Source organism: Argiope bruennichi, chromosome 4 (genome assembly GCF_947563725.1).
Source record: "Argiope bruennichi chromosome 4, qqArgBrue1.1, whole genome shotgun sequence".
Taxonomy (NCBI): Eukaryota; Metazoa; Arthropoda; class Arachnida; order Araneae; family Araneidae; genus Argiope; species Argiope bruennichi.
The window spans coordinates 80,532,420-80,559,406 of NC_079154.1; the positions used below are offsets into that span (position 1 = coordinate 80,532,420).

General features: G+C 28.6%; 1 protein-coding gene across 1 annotated transcript in view; it reads left to right on the plus strand.

Moving 5' to 3' along the window:
- The first annotated feature begins 1,806 nt into the window (after positions 1 to 1,806).
- LOC129966117 (dentin sialophosphoprotein-like) overlaps positions 1,807 to 26,987 on the plus strand; it is a 31,521-nt gene continuing 6,340 nt past the window's right edge. The window contains exons 1-3 of the mRNA XM_056080497.1: positions 1,807 to 1,894; positions 23,151 to 23,289; positions 26,725 to 26,868. Of these exons, the coding sequence (XP_055936472.1) occupies positions 1,829 to 1,894; positions 23,151 to 23,289; positions 26,725 to 26,868 (349 nt within the window). The 5' untranslated portion in view covers positions 1,807 to 1,828. The remainder of the gene's footprint in view (positions 1,895 to 23,150; positions 23,290 to 26,724; positions 26,869 to 26,987) is intronic.

Here is a 26,987-nt window from a genome sequence, read left to right on the forward strand (position 1 = left end):
AGTTAATTGGTTGGTTTAATTAAAATTCTATTTTATACAAGAGGTACGATTCGGTTGGAAATAAAAGAATAATTTATTTCAGAATTCTATAAAATTAAAATTAATGAATTGTAAATTAAAAACTAAAAAACTCACCAATAATGGCTGGCTCGCAATTGTAAAACTAAGTTCAATCGGAAAAAAGAAAGTCCTATAAAATAACTCACTTTTATTACAATGAATTAGTGAGTTTCATATTTGTTAAACATTTAAATATAAATTAAGAAAAATTGTCATTTTTATGTCATTTAAGCTTTTGATTGGTTTTTGTGAAGATGATTTCTTTAATTGAAAAAAAAAATTATATTTCAGTTTCTTCGTTCATAGTTTCTCTTCTTTCCATATATTTCTTCTTAATGACATTCAGTAATGTACTGAATGTCCCTCTGTATAATAAAAATAACAAGGAAAAGTAAAAGCCAACCAACCCCAACCATTATCTGGATATTGCCAATTTTTGTTTCACATAAAAAATTACCATTTTCTAGCTCTCGATTTTCGAAAGAAATCAAAAAAGCACTGCTGCACTGTACATCTTCCTCGGAGAAAAACCTCAATACTGCCCTCCATTCACAAGCATGCATATTTACAAGCGTCCGAAAGCACAGACAGACGGGCAATCCTTCGACGAACAAATCGGAGCGAGATATATATTTTAGGTATTAAATCTACATACAAAATCTTATTCATCTAGTCTCTCCATTTTGAATAATTGCGTTCCCTAGTATTCGTACAGACAGGTAACTTTCTGAGAATCGATTTTCTTCAATATTTGATATAAATCTACAAATTTGGTGTGAGGATCAAATTCTAAGTTTCATTTATCCAGCTCAAAAATTTTTGAGTTATCTTTGTCACTGACAAACAGACAGAGGCACATTTTTCAAAAATGTCTTTCCCGAACTCAGGGAGATTCAGAACGTGGAGATTCGTCAAAATCTCGAGATCAAATTTTTTGATTACTACACTTGCTCTATAAAAAACAGACAAAAATGTCACTCGGAGTGTTCTGAAAGATAAAAATCACATATATAGAGTCCCAATTTCGAATTTTTTGACAATTATAATACTTTCTTTTTTATATTACCTGTATGAGAAAGTAAAAATAGTTGGATGGTGGTTTCAAATGATTATTTTTCTATTCGTGTTAACAATGTATTTACAATGATTTTCGTGTTTACAGTAGCTCATTTTATGATTATTAATTTTCCTTTAATTACGGATAAAATTACATTGGATGCAAATTCTTTAGCATAGAAAGAATCTGTATAGGCTACAAATAGAGAATCTGCCTAGAAATAATTTGCGTTTTCTAGACTGCCATTTTTAACATAGCATTCGTAATGATCTTCATTTCCATGATTATTACATTTTCTCTATCAAAGTACAGATAAAATCTCATTAAATGCAAATACATTCATGAATAAACCTTGATAATTTTTTAGGTTTATCTAAATCCAATTAGTTAAATAAAACATGAAAAAAGATGATTCACAGAAAAAAATATCACTCTCTTGCTGCGCGAATCCTCCAAGATGATACACCCATAAAGGAATGAGGGACGATGCCATCTTCCTATTAATAAATGATTCAGACGGTATGGGTGGAGCGAAAATCCAACCGCCAATCATAATTGTGAATCTGCACTCCATAACTCACGAGGTCGTCTCAGCAAAAACAATAAAAAAAATCATGCGCCGAAGATCCTTAAAGAAAGGATACGACAGGATTATGCTTGTTAGTTATCCTGCAGTGCACGTAGCCGTTTGCAGGAAAAGCATCTAACAGGATGTTGCAGGATTTTGGTGCAATCGTCATGGTTATTATGGTTGTCAAGATAGAAACGACAGTTGAGGTAAGTGTATGAAATAATTGTTTCTTTGTTTCGATTGTGAGTTATAACTACATTATGGGAATATTTACCAAGTTATATCATTATTGCTTAAAAATAAATAAAATATGTTGAATTTATTTGCTTTTATATTACAGAGATTTACTTTCAAATTTTGTAAAATTATCATTCTAAAGAGCTGATTAAACTAAAAAAAATCGTTAGGCAAAAGATTATCGTTTGACGGAATATTATACTTCATAAACTTGTTTGAAGAGATTACAATTACACGTCAAACTTATTGTAAAAATAATGCCAAAAAACTACAGGTATCACATTTTATTCATAACAATTCTTGTTATATAATGAAAAACAGATTGAATTATAATTGTTTTTCTAATTTATTAGCTTTTTTTATTTGATTCCGCAGAAATAATGTAGCCATACCTCACGAATTCGAGTATTGAGTTTTTTAGAACGATTAATATTATGAATTTGTTATAAAATGAGAAATGTAAATTTATTTTGAATGATCTTAGAAAAGATAAGAAAGAACCTATCATATTAAAGATTTAAAACATGATTTAGTTCCTGCTGAGCTTGTATCCGTTCTAGCATTTGCGTTCAGTAGCAAAATAAATTGCTTATTTTTTTATTTCTTCTTTAGACTTTTGATATCTAAAAATGCAATGTTTATAGACTGAAATACGAAAATATTTCTTGATCCTTTTTGAAATCTAGCTAAATATTTCGTAAAATTTCGTAGAATGTTTATAGAAAATTTCAAAAAGAATAAGTAGAAAATCTCTATACTTAATTACAAATCAATATAATACTTTATTTTTCTTTTTAATTGCTTCATATACATAATCTCTGAAGCTTTATAGGATATATACTATATAAATTTTGGATATGTAATTTTTATAAATTAAATAAGGCAAGTCAAAACTTTAAATTTCTGTATCAGAATTAACAACTTCTAAATTTTAAGCAATCCAGTTTTATTACAAATTCCATACACTAAAATGAAAGAAAAAAATGTATTCTCAGCAGAAAAAAGTTATGTATATTTTGATTATATTATTTATGTATATTTTGATATAATTTTTGCACAAAGTTGTGAAAAGATTTATAAATAACTTTTAAAGTAATTCAATTGAGTAAGCACATTTATTTGTAAATATATATGGCGTGATGAATATATCTTTATCAATATTTAAAATATATTATCGAAATCTTTATAGATACAATTTGTATATTTCTCTATTGTAATTATACTAGAAAATATGTGTGTGTATCTTTATGCCTGTTGTAATGACGCTCTACAGGCAATGCTGTTTGATCTAGAGCTGCCAAAATTGGCACAAATATACTTTGAAAGTTGAAAATGAGCAGACATTTTTGGAATTTCAAGCAGAATTTTAATTAATGAAAAATGAATGAATTTAGGAATTCGACTGCAATGACTTTCAAAAATATTATTACAAAAGATGTTATAGTATTTGAAAACTAAAATAATTTTTAAAAGATAATAACCAATTCGGTTGTTATACTAATTTTTTTCCCCTGTTAAATAATGTTTTAGATTTTATTTTGCTCTATTTTTAACAATGCATTCCACTGTTACAATAAAATTCAAATCGTTTTCATTAAATATTTATTATTGTGGTTTCTTCCCTTGTTGAGGAGTAGGAAATCTAAAATACAATATCACAAAATACAAAATTGGATTAACAGAATATAGTTCATCGAAAAAATTCTATTTTTAATGATAATATAAATAATGATAGAGGAATTGACTGCACAAGGAAGGCTCATTTTCACAATAAACCTAACATATGTAAAGCTGTTAAAATAACACAATTTTAGTATCTGCCACAGTTTAATACTTCAAAATATCTTATTAAATAAATAATGACTTTCAAGTTATGGATAAGAAATTTAATGAAAATAAATATAAATTATGCTCGGACATTCAGCTGCCATCAAAGATAGAAAATCTGAAATCTGAAGATATTTTGGTTCTAATCATATCATGATTTAGATTCTTGCTTTGATTTGTTATTCTCCCTTTGCAATGCAATAATTCTTCTCTTACTAAAATCGCCCATTTTGTAGACACAGAGGGTATTATTTTATATAAAACAAAAAAATATCTTTCAAAACTCTATTTAATTGAATTGAAATGTTTTATTAAAAGTTTTTTACTATATGAAGAAAAGGATATTTGTTTACTAAATTGTTTATTTTATCCACTAATCTGTAATTTTTTAAATATATTTTCAAACTTATAAAGAAATGTTTATACTATAAAATGCTTTTCTGTTAGAGAAGAAGGAACCTTTTACCTATAAGATTTGAGAACTGAAATTCCATTTGCGCTTCTTAGAATTATTGAACATAGTTTTAAAATATTAAAGTAGAACTATTGAATAAAAATATCTGCAAATGTAAAATAAGACTGTGTGTGTTTTTGGCGCTCTACAGGCCAGGCCATTTTACCGACAGTTATAAAAATTAACACATATATCTTGGAAAGTAGAAATGTGCACCTCGAAGCGATTTTTTTTTGAAATTTTAAGTGCAATTTCTTATTAATTAGAAATTAAGCGAAAAATTAACATTTTTTCATGTTAACTTCCAGAAATATTGCAGTAAAAACAATTTTTAAGTTATTTTAAAATGTAACAAATTATTATAACTTTTTAATGATATCAAATTTAAAATTGTGCATTTTCCCTAGAATTCTGAACATCAATTATTTTTTAATCGCCCGATTTTTTCAAATTGTTGAAAGCTACGGAAGGAGGTGTTTCTCTAAAAAGAAAGTGAAATTACAGTTTGCAAAAGTTAGAAAATAGATGAATCGGTGGTATTATAGGTGAATAGGTTATTTTCAGCTGTTACGATTTAAGTTCAATGATGATTCCATTAGTATGGTTTGTTTACACAGTGAACAGAATAGGTGTTAATCCGTTAAATTAATACATCTTTAGTTTCTGCCATAATTTTATTTAAAAATATTTTCTCAAGGAAATTATGAATGCTAAATTTTGCAAAAGATATTTAATTAACAATAAACGCAACTAAATTTCTAAGAACCAACTGATAATCAAAGGTAGTTAGAATAAAAATAAATTCAAATAAATAGTTTTTATTGAAATAATTATTTTTCATATCTCTATTGCCTGAAAAAAAATTCGTTATTTTCTGCTTGCAATTCGGAAATAATCTAACAGAGATGCCTGGTATATATCTTTTGTAAGTAGTATATTGTATTATTAACGCAAATACTCCATAAACTAATTTTCAGGATAGAACAGTTTTTATTAGTTAATTCATTTAAAGTAATCAAAAATTTCCTTTCATAACATTTATTTAAATGATAAATCTTTTAAAAAGTATTTTAGTTCTTAAAATGGAAGGCATTTTTCTTTAGTATTGAAAGAAAAAAAATCACTGAAAATAGGTTAAAACAACGATCAATTCGATAAATCAACTTCAGAGATAAAGGGAAAAACCTAATTTTATAAGTTTAAGAAATTAGATTAGTTACCTTTATTAGATTCAATGAGGTGAAATGGTCTCCTCAAACCTGGTTTTTGAATCCTCCAGTTTTGCTTGGCATTTGTGAAAAATAGTTACGAAATATCGATCGTTGGCGTGCATTTACCATTTTTGATGAATCGATTGTATGATTGTTGGTGATTTTGTTTAGATATTAATTCCTATCATGAGGTTAATAGTACTTAAAATCGAATTGGTGTTTTAGATGCGTATTTTCCAATCGCCTGAAACCAAAATTTAACACAGAATCACAATCAATTATAGTTACAAAATCTTACACCAAATTTCATATTTTTAAGTCACTTCGTTTTTGAGTTGCCGCATTTATATTCTTGTGAAAATACAGACCGACAGGAAGTCAACTTCTTGACAAATTTGTTCCCAAATTTGATAGATATCTATATTTTAAATTATTATTCTGTATTTTAAATTATTATTCTGTATTTTAAATTATTATTCTATCTTTATAAGATACAATATATACTAAGGAACATATCCTGTAAATGATATAAATATGGTTGCTATGATCAATTATTTTATCGGTATGATGTTAGATACAAAATATGCAGCATCTTTTAAATGTTGGAATCAGTTGTCTGCTTTGCATTAGGAATAAAAAACAAAAATTGGAACTAAAAACACGCAGTTACACTATGCACCTTCATGTCATCAGACATACGCATATATACAATGAACAGCATAAAGTCAAAATTACTAAAATGATACGGATTAAATATTTATTACATTTTGTAGTTCTAAATTCCTTTGTTAAAGGAACCGTAGATATTAAATTACGCATAAGAAATCCAACCTAAAATTTCTACAGTCACTATTCCTAGCAAACAATCTGGAGGTTAAAGGCAGATGGTAACAGAAAGAATCAATTCTTTGTGATTCCTAAGAAATGAAATCCAATTACAAAAAGTTACATAAAACAACAAATCATTTTTACCATATTATTGGATGCAATCTCAATTAATATTACTTAGTATAATCAGTCTTCGGTTATAATAAGTGATGATATAAAAATAAATTTTATATATTTCTGAATAACCGCATCTATTGTTATATTAAATGTTTTTATTGATTGTATTTTAATTTTAATTTTAAAATACCCTACTTGCAATTATCGATAAGTTGTAAATTGAAATAGAATAATAGAATATATGAATAGAGATAGGAGGAAGCTCAAGTTTAAATATTGCCACAAATATATAAGAACTTTATTAGAATTATTATATAAGAACTATATAAGAATATTATATAAGAATTTTCTATATTAGAATACTATTATATAAGAATTATTAGAATTATTATATAAGAATTATTAGAATTATTATATAAGAACTTTATTAGAATTACAGCTTATTGCCTCAGTAAACTATTTTCAGCTGAATAAATATATCATAAAAAATGTCTACATAGCCCATTCATGGCACAGGGTACTAAAGTATGGTTGAGAAACTTAAAGACGGTTATGGGTTCTATCCTGTAATTGTTCTCTTTATCAGCAGTGTATAGAAATTGGCAAATATATATATGCACCTTAGTAACAGCTTGTTTCTGGTTTTTGGATTGCTTCTAGTGATTTCCGATATATGCACATATTATTTTCATATACATATTACACATTACATTTCACACACATATATCCTTCTCCAAAGGAAAGATACATGTATATGAATTTTCCCTAAACGTCTAACAGGAATATACTCTCCCTCAAATTTCAGTCAGTTGACTGAAATTTCAGAGAAGGCATATTTGAGGTATCTTTGATCAACAAAATAGTATATTTTAAATAAATAAGGTATAATTGATGTGCCATACTTGTGCTTTATCATGAATCCTTGATTCATTAATTTGGCGAGATACGGGAGGCTAGTTAAGATTAGATCTCAATATTTGAAACTATTTTATTTATCATTGAATTTTTAAACTGATTTAAAAAAACTAATAAAATTTGTCGCCAAAATCACTGTTAAGCTTTGCTTATTGTTCGATAAAAAAATCTGAAAATTCTCAAAAGTTTTCAGATTTTTCTCTTTTTCTAAATAATAATAATAATAATAATAATTTTTTAAAGTACTTGAACGGAAACAGTATGGGATGTAAAGCAACAAAAGCTGTTATCCCTTTTCCGAAGTATCTTGACTGTATTAACCGTGAAATCGTGACATTAATATTCTTGATAATCACAGTTAACTTAACACTTGTTTATTTAAAAACCTCTCTTTTATCTTTTTCAATTCCTGTTATTAGTTCACACTCTCCTTATATATATATATCTTGTTCAAATTTTTAATCGGTAATAAAATACTTTTTATTCATCCATTCAAGTTCAAATACATTTTTTAAACTTGTAGTAGATGACACTTGATGTTAATACAATTTTTCAAATATTATTAATTAATTAATTAAATTTGTCCAGTAATTTCTATTTGGTCGCCAAGTTTGTCGCCAAGCTCTGAGATTACTGACATGACACCCGATAATAAATAATATAAGATATATATACCTAATATAAGAAAATAAGTAGGAATTGACTTAAAATTTTTTTTATATATTACTTGTCTTAAAAGATGGTAATTTAAATCATTTACCCTTATTAGGTAAAATGCAATTTTAGGCAAATAAAACCGATGAAAGCAGATGTGTTTTATTGCATGTAGTTTATAAATATAAAAGGAAATCTCAGCACGGTTATTTTATTAAACATCTCGAGGATAGCTAGATAAAAACAAATCCTTCCCCACTTAACAGTTCCATTGAAAACATAAAGCCAAAAATATTAGTTTTACGTTTGTGGAGGATGGATTTATTTTGATATTGACATCTAATTTAAAAAGCATCTGATTTTTATGCTCTTAAATATCTATGGAAACTCGCCATATCTTCAACAAAAAGGAACGAAAATCCTCCAGCAAACATGAGACTGAGTGGGACCATCAGTTGCCCAATCGCTTTCTGTGTCGCACTTCTTTTGAGGTGATCGTCCAATCCAGTGTAGTCCAGAGAGAAATCAGAATCACCAGAAATCATCAATCACCTTTAATGAGTACAAATAGAGTAAATATCGAGAAGAGTGGAGAGAAAAATGAAGTTGATTCTGATGAAACTCAAAGAAATGATTCTAAAACGGCTTCTCTTTTGAGTTTACCAAGTGAGGTCTCAACTGAAAAGAACAAAACTTCTGTACCAAGTACAGGTTTTAGTGAATCAGAAGGCAGTGCTGAACAGAAAAAGACGTCGAAGAATTCTGACAAGAATCAGTTACCAGAACATTCGCAAAATGATGCTCAATCGAGATATTTTAATAATAAGGTGGTAATGGGAGATAGTGGATTGTTTTGCAACAACGTTATGGATCGAAAATCAAATTTTTGCAATAAAGAACATTTTAATCTATCCTCAAGTAAAAATCATTCACCAAGGAAGTATTCCAAGGATTTTTCTCCTTTAAGAATGCCCAATCAAGTGTCAACTGAGGCACAGCAATCTGACTTAGCTGGTGGAGATTACATTCTAAAAGAGACTGCAGACAAGAGTAGGGATATGATTCCAGAAAATATTAAATTTGATAAACGATTCGAAAATTTTCCAATATCTGATAATGTTAATAAACAAAAAGTAGTGCCACTAGATGAAGAGCCTGTTTATTCAGAAGTGAGTGCTCAACATGGTAAATTTTTAAACAAATCTTTCAAAACAAACAATGAAACATTCAAAGATTCTAGTAGCATTTCTCTTTTGGGATCACAACAAGAGACACTTATTAATAAAGAAAATGACTCGTCTTCTAGTGAATCATTTATTTGCGAGGAGACAAGCGTCGGACATAATAAAATGTCTAATTTTCAAGAAGTTGGTGATAATAATAATGATTTTTCTGAGTTGAATTCCAAGCTAATTAACGACAAACAAGGGGATGTATTATCCAAAAAAGGATTTAAATGTCAGAAAACAACTTTTAAAAGTTGTAGAATTACTCCAAACAAGAATACAAATAGTAAAGTTAACATCAGAAGTGAAAAGAATTCTAATAAAAGTTTAATATTAAAAAACAATAAAAACAAAGAAATATTGAATAATGTGCAACTTTCTGAACACTCAAATTTCAGCTCTGATTTGAATCATGAATTTAATAACGAACAAAAACAATTATCCAATGATCTTTTATATGATATTGAAACTCTCTCGCAAAGTTTGAACTTATTCAAACGAAATAATTCCTTCTTTCATCAGAACTCTAGTGATCAGATGTCTAACATTTCATCCGATTTATCCAAAGATGGTGAGTCTTATGAAAATTTCGAAAACAATTTAAATTCTAAAATAAATAACACAACTTACAAATTGATGACTAAAGGAGGTATTCCATTTACTATCCCGACTTCCGAAGGTGGGAGTTTTGGATTCGACAGAGAGTCATCATTAACACAAGGATCTGCAATAAAATTTGATGCTAAATCATCACCTTCGAAAAATCTTAGAACTGCAACAATGCAATCAGCTGAAGGGGGTTCTCATATCAGAGATACGGGATATGAAAGCACCGCGACATCGAGTGCATATCACTCTGATGTAGATTCGGATAAATGGAAGATATCTGTAAGTGAGCTTGTAAAATATTTTGAGAACTTGAATTCAGAGACAGAAATGCGAGAGAAAAAAACAAACAACGAGCCTCTTGTTGAAATAAACTTCGTTTATGATGAAACTGAAGAATTAAATAAAAACTTCATGGATACCAATAACCAAAGGAAAGTGAACATGAAGAAAGAGAATCCAAGCAATGATAAAAATGGTGACGATTATGTGATTACTTTGAATGCGAGGAAAAGTTGTCTTGATAATGAATGCCGTAGTAAGTCATCTGAATTACTGAACTATAAAGAATCTAAAGCAATGGAGAAATATTCCTCTGTTGATCATAATGAAAATAAAGATCATTTGATGGACTGTAGTGAGCATGATTTTCCTACTGCTGGTAAATTAAAAGAACTAACATCAATACCCACTGTTTCAAAAACTGACTTAGTAAATTTTTCTACGTCCGAATCCACTGTTTATTTGTCACAAAGTCAACCTTTAAAGTTAATATCAGAGCACTCAAAAGAATCAACAACTCCTCATACAGCAGAAAACAACCTTACATTAGATAATGGAAAATTGGCGAGTAGTCTTTCACATGCAAAAGAATTGTTTTCATCTGGGGACTTATATTACGACGTACAAGAAGTATTTTTTAGCAAAAGACTCGGTGACTCTGAAACAGCATGTGACAGCATGTTTGAAATACATAAACAAGCACCTGCTGATGGATTTCATGGCCTTGAAACTGATTTTGAATCATTAGAAGAAAATTCAGTTCCTCAAAAAGAGCTTCTCTCAGATAACCAGTTTTCAACATCGAATGAGAAACAGAGAAAACTGAAAACAAATAATAACTCAGAAACTAAACAGAATCATCAGTCTTGTTCGATGCTTAATTCTCTTCAAAAACCCAAATTTTGTAAGCCAGATTCAAAATTTAGTAGCTTACTCAAAAGGAATCTAAATAAACAAATTATCCTTTCAAGTGGAGAAGAGGAAAGCAAGCTTAAGCCAACTTCAAATAGCTCGAATATTTCTAGATTCCTATCCAAAAAAGCTGTGTTTCTTAATCAAAACCATTCTATTTTGACTCAAGAAAATAATTTATTTGAAGATTCCTCGAATAAATATATTAAATCATACAATTCAAGAAATGTAAAGGAATCAGCTGAAACTAAGATTTCCAATACAAATCAATTGAATATCTTTTTAAAGTGGCGAGTAATGTTCCTGTTTAGCATATTTATTTTATTTTATTTTGTAGTAGCAGATTGGAATAACTGGCTGAAGTATCTTGAAAGACTTGTTTAAAATTAATGATACAGAAAAAATATGAATTAATTTCTGGAATTTTTTTTAGTAATCAATTAACTATCAGCTGTCGTGTTGGTGCTTCGATTTGTATTTTAATAAATCAATCATATAGATTTCCTTTTATACAAAAAAGCATTTATCGTCTTTTGCATTTCATTCACAGATTATGAATTATCATGCGAAATATTTGTATGTATAAAGTAACTGACAAACTCAAAAACCCAGTGTCCCAACCTCAAATACTGGTCTAATTTCGATAATTTTTATTTCATATGACAGTTTATAATTTGTCTTAATGGTTGTTTGTTCTTTGCTATTTCTCATTTTTCCAAGAATATTATAAATAATATATTTTATTGTAAGTTCTCTAAGGGGAAAAACATCACATGAATTCTCCTAGCTATAACCAGTCCACCGATTTCTTCAATTTTTATTTGAAGCGGAAGCTCATGATCCCTAGATTAATCATCAATGGCTTCCTGTCCCCCATTGAATCTACATCACTACTGTTTGGAAAAAATATCGAAGAATCTGTGATATATCGAAGAATCATTATACATTTTCTATGGGAAAGTGACCACTACAGAATTCCTCTATCACCAAAGACAAATTTTGCCAATTTTATTTGACCACTGTTTCAGTTTTGCTATTTTTATTACGCTCATGACGTCTACAGTTGACTGCTTCGTACCACCCTATATTTTTGCACTTAACACAGTTCCCTTGCCTCAGCCTCAAGTGCTTGGCCGAATTAGTCAATCAGTTCCTCCACTTTTCTTGCATAGATAACGAATCAGAATAGTTAACGTTTATTGTGCAGGTCTAATTAAAAATGATACTTTCATTTGATGGGGTAAGTTGTAACTAAATTATTGCTACTTATAAAAATTACTAAAATAATGCTATATATAGTTTAATTATGTTATGAGCTATAAATAAACGTTATTGGCTATAATCTTATAGCATTTATTTATTGCTTAATTAATACTATCTATGGGCAAGCAACTGGTCGCTGAAAGTGGTTAGTTGTATATTTAAGGTTAAAAAATTCTTAAGAGTTTAGTTTTAAAAATTCTGTTTAGTTAATAAATGAAAAATTAAATGAAGCTTTGATAAACAAAATCTAAAAATGTTATACTTTTTTTGTATGCCATTATCGATGTAATATTTCCACCTCCAACAAATATTGAAATACAAACAAATCAAATCGTTTCTTAAATTCCAAATAAGAGCGCAAATTATAAAATTAACTGCAAGAAAAAAGAAATTTATTTCTGTTAATCAGCATACCTATTTTAATGGTATGATTGTATATAACTCTCTTTTCTTCCATGGTGGTTTCTTGTATGTCTAACGATTTCAGTACCTTTTTTTCTATATGAAAGTTCATTATTCCTAAATATGTCTTCAGGGATCACCTGCTCTTTACCGCTCTTCCTTTTTCAAGAGAAATCGAAAAAAATTCTATTTCACTATACAAGCTCAATGAAGAAAACACGGGAGTTCCCAACAACTGCTACTGAACTGATTTCGATAATATTTATTATATATAAGGGATCATGAGATAGTTTCAATGATTGTCTACCCTCTACTTTTTAATTTATGCCATTTAAAGTTATACTTGCATGATAATTATAGAGGATTGCGATTTATCAGCTGTGCTTGAATTTGCAAAATTAATTGATTAGGAAAATGGGCAAAATCTATTCAGTTATTGAAGTTGAAGACTCTGTCTGTTTTGCAATATCTCTAATAGCAATATCACTCGAAAAACATAAAATCTTTTTTTGTTTTAGATTTTTTTCGAAAAGGGTTTATGGTTAAGAGTAGAGAACCATTGTTGCTGTATCTATCATTAATTTTCATATGAAATAAATTGGCGAACTCAGCACAATGGCTCTGTCTATTTGGATTTAACAATTATTTTGAATATAAAGATATTAGGCGAGCAGTTGGACACTGAAAGTGGCAAGTTGTTATAATTTTGGGATTAGTTACTGTATTTAGATTATTTTTACAACTAATAGAGGTAACAGCCGTGTTTCATCGTGGCGTTTTCGCATATAACTACATATAGCTATCAAAACACACCTGCCTAGAATTGCCGTGATTAAATGTTTAATGCGATTATGTATATTATGAATGCTTCTCCAAAATGTTTCTATACTTTTTAGATCAATTTTTAAATTATTGTTTGACTGACACAGAGCTTTAAATTAAATCTGTACAATAGTTAATTGTACAATATAACAGCTACAATTGTACAATAGTACAGTTATAGCTGTTCTACATCATTTATCATCATAAATCATAGTTTTACTTTCTCTCTACGATGTGTAAAGGAATTATTGTAATCGTTAAAAAAATTCGAACTCGAGATTTGACGAATGAGAAATCTCGAATTCGAAAACAACATTTTTGGCTTTATATCTGCCACGATCCGTTTGCCTGTCTGAGGTAAAGAAAACTCAGAAACATTTTTAGCTAAACGGATGAAATTTGGTATATGGTTTTGACACCAAATTTGTAAATTTCCATCAAAATTTGTGCAAAATCGATTCAGAGAAAGTCTGTCTGTCCAACTATCGAGATGTAAGTTAACATATCTACAAAACAAATAATATAAAAAATATTTTTTAATTCAATTTCTACTTATTATCTTATATTATTTATATATATCTTATATTATTTACTATCGGGTGTCGCGTCAGTAATCTCAGAGCTTGGCGACAAAATTGGCCACCATTTGGCGACTTGGTGATGAATTTGGCGACTTTGGTGAGCAAATAGAAATTGCTGGAAAAAAAATTAATTAATTCATTAATATTTGAAAAATAACTGTATTAACATTAAGTGTCATCTACTACAAGTTTTAAAATATGTATTTTAACTTGAGTGGATGAATAAAAAGTATTTTACTAACGATTGAAAATTTCAACAAGATATATATATATATATATATATATATATATATAGGGAGAGTGTGAGCTAATAGTAAGAATTGAATAAAAAGAGTTATATGGATCAAATTTGGTACATAGATTTAACATCTAAAGTGTAGCTATCTATTAAAGTTTGAACTGAATCTTTGAGGTTCATTTTTTTGTTGGTCTGTAGTTTCATATAACGCAATAACTCAAAAACGAAATGTTTTGAATATATGAAATTTGGTATGTGGCTTTGTCATTATTATAATAGTCCAGAATCAAATTTTTGTTGCAATTGATTGGAAATAAAATTTTTAAATTATTTTATTTTCAAATACGTATTGCTAAATGCCAGGGATTAATCGCCAAAAAACTCGCCAAGGATGAAAAGTTTCGGGAGACCATTTCCTCTGATTTAGATATTGTCACAAAACACTTTCATCAGCGTCCTGATAGATAAATTTTTAGATATCCATGTCAACAAATTCTTTTACACGATGACATTTAATTTATCCCCATAAATGGAACTTTTTATCTGCAAACGACATTAACAAATCTCCAGGTCATCATCCATCCTCGTCTAGTTGGCTCTGCTTGTAAGCTTTTTTGCTTCATCTGCTTCCACCCTAAACGGTTCCATTTTTTATGAAGATGAAAAGATAAACAAGAGACAGCTACCAGTAATTTGGGCGTAACTTACACAACATAGGCTTTGGATAGAGGAGATTTAGAAAAGTTTTCAATCGGCTGAGTGCTTTCATGGAGGATTTGGCTTTCTACCAGGAAACAAAAGTGGATTTTCTGCCGTACCTATTCTCCGTGATTGAAATAAACTAGTGTTGCTATTTTCTTTATCATTCAGATACACATTTATGTAAATAATACGAAAGTGATAAAAGGAATGAAACAATTATGCTTGTTAGAAACAATTAGGCTTGTTAGAATAAAAAGCTGCAAAACCAGCGTAAATGGCTTCCCCAAAATGTTCACGCATTCTCTTTAATAAACATGCCACAAAACGCCTTACATGGCACTGGTGTACAACATTTACGAAATATTAACTTTTGGGGTGAATTTAGTCTCTTTATTAAATCATTTTTGGCGAAGTTATTTGGCAATTAATCTCTGGATGCGTTAATAATATCCAAAAATTGAATCTGTGTCTTAGACGCGTTTTTCTCAACCGATTGGAACAAAAATTTGACACCAAGCACTTGTAGTCACAAAATTCCATATCAAATTTGATATATTTAAGTCACTGCGTTTTTGAATTATCACGTTTACTTGCTCCTGAAAGTACAGACCTACGGACAATCAATATGTAGTTGGATTTGGCTCAAAATTTGGCGGATGTCACACTATAGATGTTAAACCTGTGCATCAAATTTCAGCTCTCTTCGTTTTGTAATTATCGTGTTAAGTTATATAGGAACAGCCGGTCAACCAGACGGATTTATTCTGAATAGAGCTTGTTAAAATCACTAGTTCAAATTTTTCGACGATTACTAAATTTTCTCTGTACTATCTATAAGAGGAAGTAAAGATTCTGTAATTGATAAAGATTTATTTGTTTTTAGTTCTGGAAAATTTCAGTTTCTGTATCTGCTTCTAGTTTTTAATTCATCAACACAAATGTGATCAAGATAAATATTATTATTTCTTCACTGATGAATAATATACAAAGAAGTTATTCTTAAAGAATTCGACATTCTAATATTGACGAATTTTCATGCATTAAACTTTCATGAATTAAAAAAAGACGTTTCTGGAAATAAGATTGTCTGTGATGAAAATACCCAGAAACGTAATGCTCAAAACGAATGAAATGTGGTATATGATCTTAATAAAATAATTATAGATGTGTTTCAAATTTCAGAAGATTTCCATCACATGGAAGTTTATCTATCCAAAATGGCTGTGAATATTGTAATTCAAAATTGAAATTAGATAAATGAAGGAATATTGACGCATAATTTTATCAAGAAAATAATACATATCAATCAAATTTTAAAAATCTGCAAAAGGATTGGTTATCATAAAAAACATGAGATAACTCGCCCGATTGCTACATATAAACAAATATGATAAAATTTTTAATAAATCAGCTTTAATAATCAAAAGCTTTTTGCTCTTTTGATATGAGATCGTTTTCCGAGTAAAGAAAGTTGTTAGGTATTATTATTTATTAAATCTTATCTAAATACAATTTTGAATTCATTAATGATATAAGATATTATTAAAAGTGCATTTTTATTCCTTTTTTGAATACTCTTTGACCGTTCAAAAAGTTCTACGCTATTTATTATTTTTTACATTTTAAAATTTATTATTGATTGTTCGTGGATTAATTTCTATTAAATATTCTGATCTTTGTATTTATTAAACCTTCGTAACAGTTTCAGATTAAAAATGAATTTAATAAATTTAATATAATATCCATTTATTTCATTAAATATGATTTTCGAAATTGTTTTTAGTGAGTCTGCGTTTAATGTAGTCTAATTATTAATATATTTCTTTGAAACAATAAAGTCCTTTTCAAGACAAGCATTGTAAGTTCTAATTGGATATCAGAGATGACAACAGAGTACCCCCCCCCCTCCTCCAAATGTCCAAACCACACCAGCGGAAGGACACGATGTCGGATTAATGCGTCCATGGCGGATAACTTTTATGAAAGATTTTTTAGTGGAATTGGATTGCGAACTTGAAACTCTGTGATCCCGTAATATTTAGTTACCTTATAAAAGTATCAAACGCCGTTGACTCTCGAGTATCTGCAGTTGTTAATCCTAATACATTGCTAAAAAAATTTGTTAAATAAAAGTTTTAACCACCCCCTCCCAAAAAGAACTTGATTTTTTTTAATACAATGTAGACATACAAACTTGTAAACATAGAAATCCACTGTTTATTATGTCAGGATTTTGTGTTCTCTACAGTAAATAAAAATTCTTCGGAAATATTATTGTATTGATGTGTATCCTTTTTCGCTTATTTTCTTACTATTCGTGGAATTAGCTTATTCCTGGTTGCCCTGTTTTCTACATCCAATAATAAAAAATACTCCATAGAATCTCTTTGCAATAACCGACTGGATTCAAATTTGAATGCATAATAACAATTGTATTGTCATATCAAATTTTTCATTCATAAGTACTAGCGTTATCGCTTTCATATACACATAGATAAATAAATCAACAGACTTGTTAACATACTTTGCAGAGCCGTCTTAAGAAATTGAGCGTTTTGGTCCAGAGTCATTTGGTGCCTCGTCAAGAATTTCAACACCTATTGCTTACGAAAATACATACATAAATTTGAAATAACTAAAGATTTAAAAAAGTTGCCTATTTTCTTATTAAAGCTTTAGAACTTTGCTAATCGGTGCCTTTTCATATCTGGATTTTGCTAGTCAGTTTCCGCCAATTCTGATCTGATACATAATAAATTTTAACCGTCACATTAAAAAAATATTTATTTATTCTATTCAAAAATGTACTTTATACAGAAATGCGATACTATGCCTAACGTTTTTATTTATATAATAAATATGCATGAAAACTGTATATTACATTTAACAATTCTTAAATTACTTATATAATTGATATAAATATATAACATAAACAAATCTTGAAAGTAAACAAATTTTATCTATTTAATTAATATAAAATATTATACAATTATTTGTTTGATGGATATAAAATGTAATTATTAAATAGATTACGGTATTTATTTGTGCAAATTTATCCATAGTTATGATTTATTAATACTTTATAAAATGTCATATTTTTTATCAATAAAAAAATTAAATCATTTAAACTGGTTTGTTTTAACGACAACCTTGAAAATTCTTTATCGTTTATGATATCGAATTCACTTTCACTGTCTAGTTACAAGTACTAATTATACTTTTAAAGTAACTTTTTAAACTTTATACATTTATAGTTAGTTTCTAGGTACTAGTTCTAATCATATTGAAGTCATTTAAATTAGTTTATTTTAACGACAACCTTGAAAATTCTTTATCGTTTATGATATCGAATTCCTTTTCACAGTCTAGTGACTAGTACTAATCATACTTTTATAGTAACTTTTTAAACTTTTTTTATAGTTATACTTTATACATTTATAGCTAGTTTCTAGGTACTAGTTCTAATCATATTGAAATCATTTAAATTAGTTTGTTTTAACGGCAACCTTGAAATTTTTTTTATCGTTTTTAATATCGAATTCCCTTTCACTGTCTAGTTACTAATTCTAATCATACTTTTTCTTTTCATGTATTTAAAATTATAATTAAATCCATTTTTAATTCAAAATTAAAATAAAACAATATAATAAATTTTTAGTTTAATCAGAGGCGTCCTAACACTACAGTTCAATTAACTCAGTAGATAAGATGAGATATTTAGTTCGTATTTTTATTGATTGTTTGCAGGTAATTGATAATTTATTATTTCAATGTCTCCCATTTTCCTTTTTCTTTTTATTTTGCATTAAGCACCCTCCATTTCTTTTAGCTAGCAATCTGGAATATATATTTCCGGATCGAATCTCAGAAAATCTCGTTGCTTTCGGCCGTTTGTGCTAACATTCTGAGGATATTTATTCCCATTTAATGTTTATTATAATATTTACTACCGAGTCTCTTAATCAGCGTCTCGCTGTGTGGTTCAATGCCCTTACGATGATATTGCCAGTATAGAGCAACGCAGGTTCAAGTATTTTCTCTATCCATTGAACGAAACTTTTGGTAGGAAAATAAGAAATTTTCGTCAGACGGGAAGAGATAAGGATTAATTATGCATCGCGATCTGTCAGCAGTGGGGGAACTGAAAGGGTGTGGTCTTCAATAAAGGATCTCGGCTTTTCCAGAAACTCACTAACTCGTTCCATTTTTCTTCTCGAGGAAGAGGGCTCTGCCAGATGTGTGCCCACTTTCAAGGTCTCCAATTTGGTACGAATGAGCTTCATGCTGTCTGTTTCGTTTTCTTGAAATCCTCGAAGCACTTAGGTTAATGAAATTTTATGGGTGAGGAACGAGGAAAATCTGCTAGTCTTATTGAATAGGGTGTTAAAATGGGGAGAAAAAAAGTTGTCATTGATCGTTAGGTTATAGGAAAAATATTATTTAATTTTTCATTTATCTTGCAGTTTAAATTTGTGATAAAAATGCTTTAAAAATTAGTTACCAGTCTTAATAAAATAATATTTTATTTGTTGTTATAAATTATTTTTTATTTACTTCTATTCGAAATAAATGATTAGTTAAAAGCTTAGAAAATACTCACTGATAAGCTTTTTACAATGAAGTTTCATCATGAAAAAGTAGTTTCTATTATTTTGTGTAATATAATAGAAATAGCATCTTAAGATGGCACATTTGTATTAATTTCAAGAACTGTGAACATTTTACCATTATTAAATGCGAATATATATATATATATATATATATATATATATATATATATATATATATATATATATATATATATATATATATATATATATATATGTGTGTGTGTGTGTGTGTAATTAGTTAATTCTACACTAGCTCTTTAAAACTGCATGTCTCAGCATTTTCTCACGCTCCGAGTGAATTGCAAAAAATTCCCCAATTCTTATAACATTCTTCAAAGGTAGTTTAGTTTAGTTATATTAACGTCCCATTTAAAGCAACACTAGGGCTATTTTGGGACGGACCTCGTAATTTTGAGCCGCGGTCAGATGACGAGGGCGACACCTGAGCTGGCAAGGTACCTGAGATTCCCTTTCCTAAGTTGACACGCGTAAAGGAAATCCCTATTAGAATCTCTGAGGGAAAAAAATTTCATTCTCTTTAGTACTTGTATCGCGATATAAACGGACGTCAGTTTTATCATCGCTTCTTGTACATAAAATGCCTCTCGTAGTGAAATAAATCGAAGTTTAAAATTTCAAAAATCTCGTCTCGACCAGAAATATGCTAAAATATGATCACACACACACGCATTTCATTTCCAATGGTCAAAAATGAAATGATATTATAAAAGTAAAAGTAATGCTAATATTATAAAAATAACGGTATTTGGAACGTTACTTTTATAAAAATTCAAGATTTGTTTTTTTAAAAATTATGCATATCTGTACCTGATTTTGTTTATAATTTATATAATAAGATAAAATTATTTTAATAATCATGATTAGAAACTACAGCATCTTACCACAGTTTTTGTTTAAATTTTCGAAAAAAAAAAGTTCTTAAAAATCACCATAAATCGGAAAAAGTTACGTTGGCGCAATCAATATCTCAGAATTCTATATGAAATATCGATCTATCAGAAGAGCGATTCCAATTCCCGTTAAGTTACTTCCCAAGTTTTAACTACATTTAAACCTATCTGAAGCTTTTTATAAAACCCTAAATTGTTAATTATCCTCAATATTCTTGCTCTACATAAGTTGTTTGTTACTCATTCATCATTTCAGTCGAGCGGAAGATTAAAGGCCACAGAGTCTAGGCGCTTCCCAACAACCCTCCATATCATTGGCATCAGAAGAGCGATTAGTTAGAAAAAAGAATCTACAAGAGATTTCGAATTTCTAATCTGATACATTGTAGAATGAATATATTTTAGGCATTTATCTGCCTTTATTTTATTTTTAAAAATTTGTTCTTAACTAGTCACCTATGACTATAAGTTGGTTTTCCAAGATTAGTGGCTGCTAAAATTTTCAGTTAAATATTTTACATAACTTGTCTTAATAAATCTTCTGCAAAATCTTTTTAAGTTTCCATTTTTTTTATGTCATATTTATTTTTCTAGTTTGTACAAGTACATGTTTCTATAACATGTTTCATATTTATTTCATTTGATATAACATATGCTGAAAATTATAATTTTTCTAGCTTTAATTTGTAATGACAAATAACTTAATCTTTTAATTTGATATTTTGTCAACATGATGGCAGCAGTTAATTTTTCTCAGACACGTGTAATATGTTCGCATAGTTAAAATTTAATTTTTATTTTATGTGAAATAGAAATTTTGAAAATTTGTTAAAAATAGGGGAAAAAATCAACTGGAATAATGGCAATCACAGGAGAGATAATTTCTTGAATTTTAAAATGATATAAATATTAATTTTTTTATTGTAATGCTTTTGTAAGTTATCGTAGAAAAACTCCAACTTTTTGTTGAATTTAATGACAATTTAAAAAATCACTCCTATGTGCGTATTTCCATCCTCCAAAGTATATATTTGGCAAGTTTGGGGCTCTATGCAAACGGTATATCGTAAAAACACTTAATTATGAGTAAAGGTATAATCAGATTATGAGTAAAGGTATTATGAGTAAAGATATAATCAGATATAGAGATTATACAGTAAAGATAACATGCATACATAAAAAAAAATCATTTAATATCATCGCAATGCATGTCTGTAGACTAAAATTATGAAAAGCATTGTTAAAAAATAAATTCAAGATATTATTAAAAATTTATTAAAATTGGGAAGAAACATATAGTACAGAAATAAATTTGACATCACCAAATAATTTATGGTTTTGAATTTTAAAGTGGTGTAAAAATCGTTTTCGTACAATAATCCTGCTGGTGTGGTGTGGAGAGGGGAGGGGTGCCAGCTCAGGTGTCCTCCCCGTCATCTGACCGTGGTTCAAAATTACGAGGTCCGTTCCAAAATAGTCCTAGTGTTGCTTTAAAAACGGGACGTTAATATAACTAAACTAAACTAAATTTCCTACAATAATATGCTATGAAGTTAATGCAAAAAGATTTAACATTTCGATTAATTTTTGATCATAAAATGCAATCAAAGTTTTGAAAATCTCATTTTTTAAATGAGTATGTATATCAAAAGAATTAACTGCATATCCAAATTAGTAGCTATAAACCCAGCAAAACACTCTCTACAGCATTTTGAATGCATTTTACATCATGCTAGTTGTCTTTTAAATTCTAGTGAATTAGAAACTAGAGACTGAAAAGTGATTTTTAACCCCTAACCTCAATTTTTTAACATGATTTACGTTACCAGCTTTGAAAAATAAAGCTTCTACGCTTATTTTCCTTTCTTATTTTGAAATTGTTTAAAAGCGCGAGGACTAAAATTTAATAGCATGGAGAAAACTAATTAAATAAAAATAAAGGAGCAGAAATATTTATTGACAACATTATGTAAAGCCACGCCTTCTGTTCCTTTCCCTACTCCTTCCCCTTCTCCCTCCACTTTTAGTTTGGTTTCTTTGGTTGCTTTGATTTCTTGTAATTTGCTTCGGCAGACAGTGCGTAGCATAGTTGATTCTGTTTTTAAATTCGTTACTGCCTGTTATCTCGTGAATTTCCATTGTGATTTTTTTAACAGCAGAAATTTTAGCTCCAAGTATTCAAGCAAGCACCGAATTGGTGAGTGAAATAAAGAAAAGCTTCTTCGCAAGCTTCTTTAGAAAAGACACAAAATACAATAGTGTTTTTAATGACAAAACCGCAATATTTTAAACCCTTTGATTTTTTTTGTATTGAAGTTTTTTGATTGATGATTGAGCCTATCAACTAATGCGTTGATTATTCGATTGTATTAAGTTGATTCTTTAGATATCAAAAAGTAAATGAGCAACATACAATGTAAACCTGCAGAAACGTTGCTATTATTCCAGCAAAGATCTTATTTTTACTTTAATGAGTGTCTAGTAGGTAATTTTCAGATTATATAGGTAATTCGCAGATTACCTAGGCAACTTGAGAAATGAAACAATTTTCTGATCTTTAACAGATCACTTAAGTTTAATGTGCTGATTAGCTAGCTAATCTACAAATTAACTGATTTCTGCTCTTTAGCGGTAACATATACTAAATTATTTTTTTCATTTCAGCAAGAAGCCGGAGATGGATGCGACTCTGCAGCCACCTTAGCTCTGATCCCCAAAGATGACTGGATGGAGGCGGAGGTTATTATGGGATTCAGAGTGTGGCAGCTTATGTTCTTGGCTCTGGCAGGCCTCATAACAGTCGGTAAGAATCTATCTGTTTTCAATACCCATAAACAAATAATTTATTATATTTAAATCAATTATTAATTCACAGTATTAAAAAAACTTATATTTTCTTTTATTTATATGTTATTTAGAAAAGAAAATATAGTTATGCAAATATAAGATTTGATTTAAAAAGAAAACGGTACTTTTTAGTGTAAGTGGCATCTTTTAAATGCATAATCTCAAAACTGAATAAAACTTTCTATTTATTTTTATACAAGAAAGAGAAAACTCCAAAAAAATGCACAGAAATTTCTTACTAGTTGAAAAGAATATTTCACTCTTGAAAAAGAATAATATGTATTTCTCATACACACACACAATATGGAATAATTTGTGTTTAGTTTTGTAGCATAAAGATGACAAAATACATTTTAGACCTATTGCCTTTCATTAATTGGACAAACAGTTTGATTCACGCTTGCTATTCTGATTTTTTATCCCCATTTTATTCATCCAATTGGTGCATTTTTTTAAATTATCGCATTCTACACAAAAATAAATGTACAGATCAACTAATTATTTTTTTTCAATTGATTCAGCTTTATTTAGATCAATTATTGAATTGTTTTTAAGTTATCGACATCGCATGAGGTAGCAATACTAATTGTTCTTTGACTATATGGCATTTAAATAGAGCTTCGAGCAATAAGGGTGAAGGGTTTTGGAAGACTCGGATTATTTGCTCATCTTCCTCCACATATATATATATATATATATATATATATATATATATATATATATATATATATATATATATATATATATATATATATATATATATATATATATGTTAAAAAAAAAAGAAAATGAGAGGAAAATAGCTTCGAGTTTCTCAAGCAATACATAACAGGTTAGGCCATATAAAAAGTTAATCTAAATCTATCTTAGAAATCTTAAACTAATCTTAGAAATTGGAATTAAATTATACAAACATTACTCTAGTACAAAATAGAGTATAAAAATACATGAAAGTCTGGAGACAAAGATTGATTGTATTTTTTTCATGACGTCATAAAAATGTATTACAATTTCGAGCTCAATCTTTTATTCTTTTTAAAATTACAGTACTTTCTCTGTGTATATTTCGTACATGAAGACTTTGTAAGATAAAAATATGTTCAAAATATTTTTTCAAGAATTTAAAAAATATTAGATAACCAAATGATACTCTATACATCCATCATACGATATTCAGATATGATATTTAACTTTAAACACTCTATTTTTTAAAATTCAATGTTTTAAGAATTTGTGTTACCCTTTGTTATTGTGATATGTATTTCATTTCTGTTGAAAAATATACTTTAGTTAACATAACTTTTTTTCGTTTTGTTTATCCATAAATAAAACAGAGTTTAATTAATCTTGTATATCACATATTGTATATATTTTAAACCCTTTTTTTTAGTAACTCATGCTTAGTTAAAAAAAAGTTTACTTTTCTTGGTTTTCAATTTTTAGTTATAATAAAGTGTTCACAACTACATTCCAGTACCTCATATATAGCTTAAAGTTATGCCTTTCACTCTTATAGAATCTATCAATTTTTCCTCGTATTCTTGTATTTTAAATATAATGCTTTATTTAAAGGAAGTATTGCAATCACTTATTAAAGAAGAAGAATTGCAATCACTTATTAAAGAAGTATTGCAATCACTTATTAAAGAAGAAGTATTGCAATCACTTAGTAAAGAAGTATTGCAATCACTTATTAAAGAAGAAGTATTGCAATCACTTATTAAAGAAGAAGTATTGCAATCACGAACAATTCGACATCAAAATCTTTATGTGGCTCCACGATATCAGAACTCCCCGAGTTCAAGAAACGCATGCTGGGATTATATTGTTGATCCGTGAACATAGTAACTTAAAACGCAATGAACAACAAATGTGAAATTTAGTATGTGGCATTTCCAACAAATTTGTTAAGAAATCAGATATTTAGATCAGACGATATCAGACTTTTGTCAAGTTCTGAACAAAATCCGTCTATTCGAAGTTCGACCGTTCAGGATCATGCGAATACGATAGCTCAAAAATGCAGATACAGTGGAACCTCACTAAACTAACATAATTCTTTCTTGAATCTTTTCGTAAAGTGAAACATTTGTTAAACAAAATATTTTTTTCTTATAGCAATCCATGTAAAATAGAACAATAAATTTCATTCCGAAAAAAAAAAATCTCTAACAAATGTATTAATGATACAATTTTTCACTTATAATGGATATTTTTCTTACCAGAAAGTTTTTTAAGACATTTGTCTTTGGATATGCTTCAAAATTTGGTGAAAATAAGCACAGCATTATCATTAAATGAATTTGCCTCAGCATAGATACTGACTTATTAGAATGATGCTTCTCAACTTACGATACAATAATTTCATACTTTTCATCATCTTCCTTAATTCATTGGAAGGTGCAACTCTGTTGAGTCAAATATTTCTTTCTCTCCTTCTCAAAGCTCCTTCGCAGCTTTTGGCTGTGACACAGAACGCAGCACCATACGTTCTTCAGTAGTTATAGCTATGCTCTTCTATCAGCTCATGGATGTATTATATCATATTATATCAATTACCATATTATATCAATGTGCAAGATATTCGAGTAGAGAGTATTGTGGCTGACTTGTAGAGAGTATTGTGGTAATCTTGTAATTGCTTTTCATATATGTGAATTTTTTTCATTTGTATATGATTCAGAATAATTATTTTCAGTAAATTTCGCTGACAATATTAAATTGGATAGGACTACATGAGATAAAGAGACAGAATTGTAATTATAAATTAATAAATGTATAGATAACTCATTTCATTTCAGATCTACATCCACGAAATATAGATAAAATGAGTTATGAAGAATTAAAGTGAGAAGCCCCGATTAATAAATCGCAAATTTCAATTTTAAAAAGTTTAACTTATCAGTATTAAATATAACTTAATTGAATTTATAATTAATTGTTCTTATAATTAATTGGTATTTTAAATGAACATTTTAATGCTGATTCTTTTTTAACCTTCCGTCGGGCGCAATGCAAATCCTAACACGATCGGGCGCAATTCATCTAAGATATTAATGTACTCAATTAATGCAATTTTTGAATGTATGTTAAAAAAACATATTAAACAGAACTTTTCATTTATATTTGAGTATATTTAGTATGAATATTTTATATATGAGTACTCAATTAATGTGACTTCATCTCATAGATTAGTTGCGCCCAATGGAAGGTTAAACTAAGACAGTGGCCTACATAAAAATATGCTGATTTTGTTCCAATAAACAAAATATTTCAAGATAATTTCTAAAATTAAAATGTAACATTCTATCTCTACATTAATGATTGCATGAAGACATAATAATATAATACCAACCAATCTTTTGCAAGAATATATTTTTAATTTTTTTAGTCGTTCTGCTCTGCTGCTTCATGAAATGCAGAGTGCCACGAACGAAACAAGAAATTGAGGCGGATTTCAAAAGAAAAGAAATCACACGCAGATTCCGATTCCTATTGGACAGAGTTCAAATAGAAGATACAAGCCTTCGAACAGGTAATAATTCATTTTTAATAACATAAATTTTGGCTGCAAGGGAAAAAAATCAAGAAATATTTATAGTACAGGGTGCCCCACACGGTATGCAGCGACTAATATGTGCAGATTCGAATAGA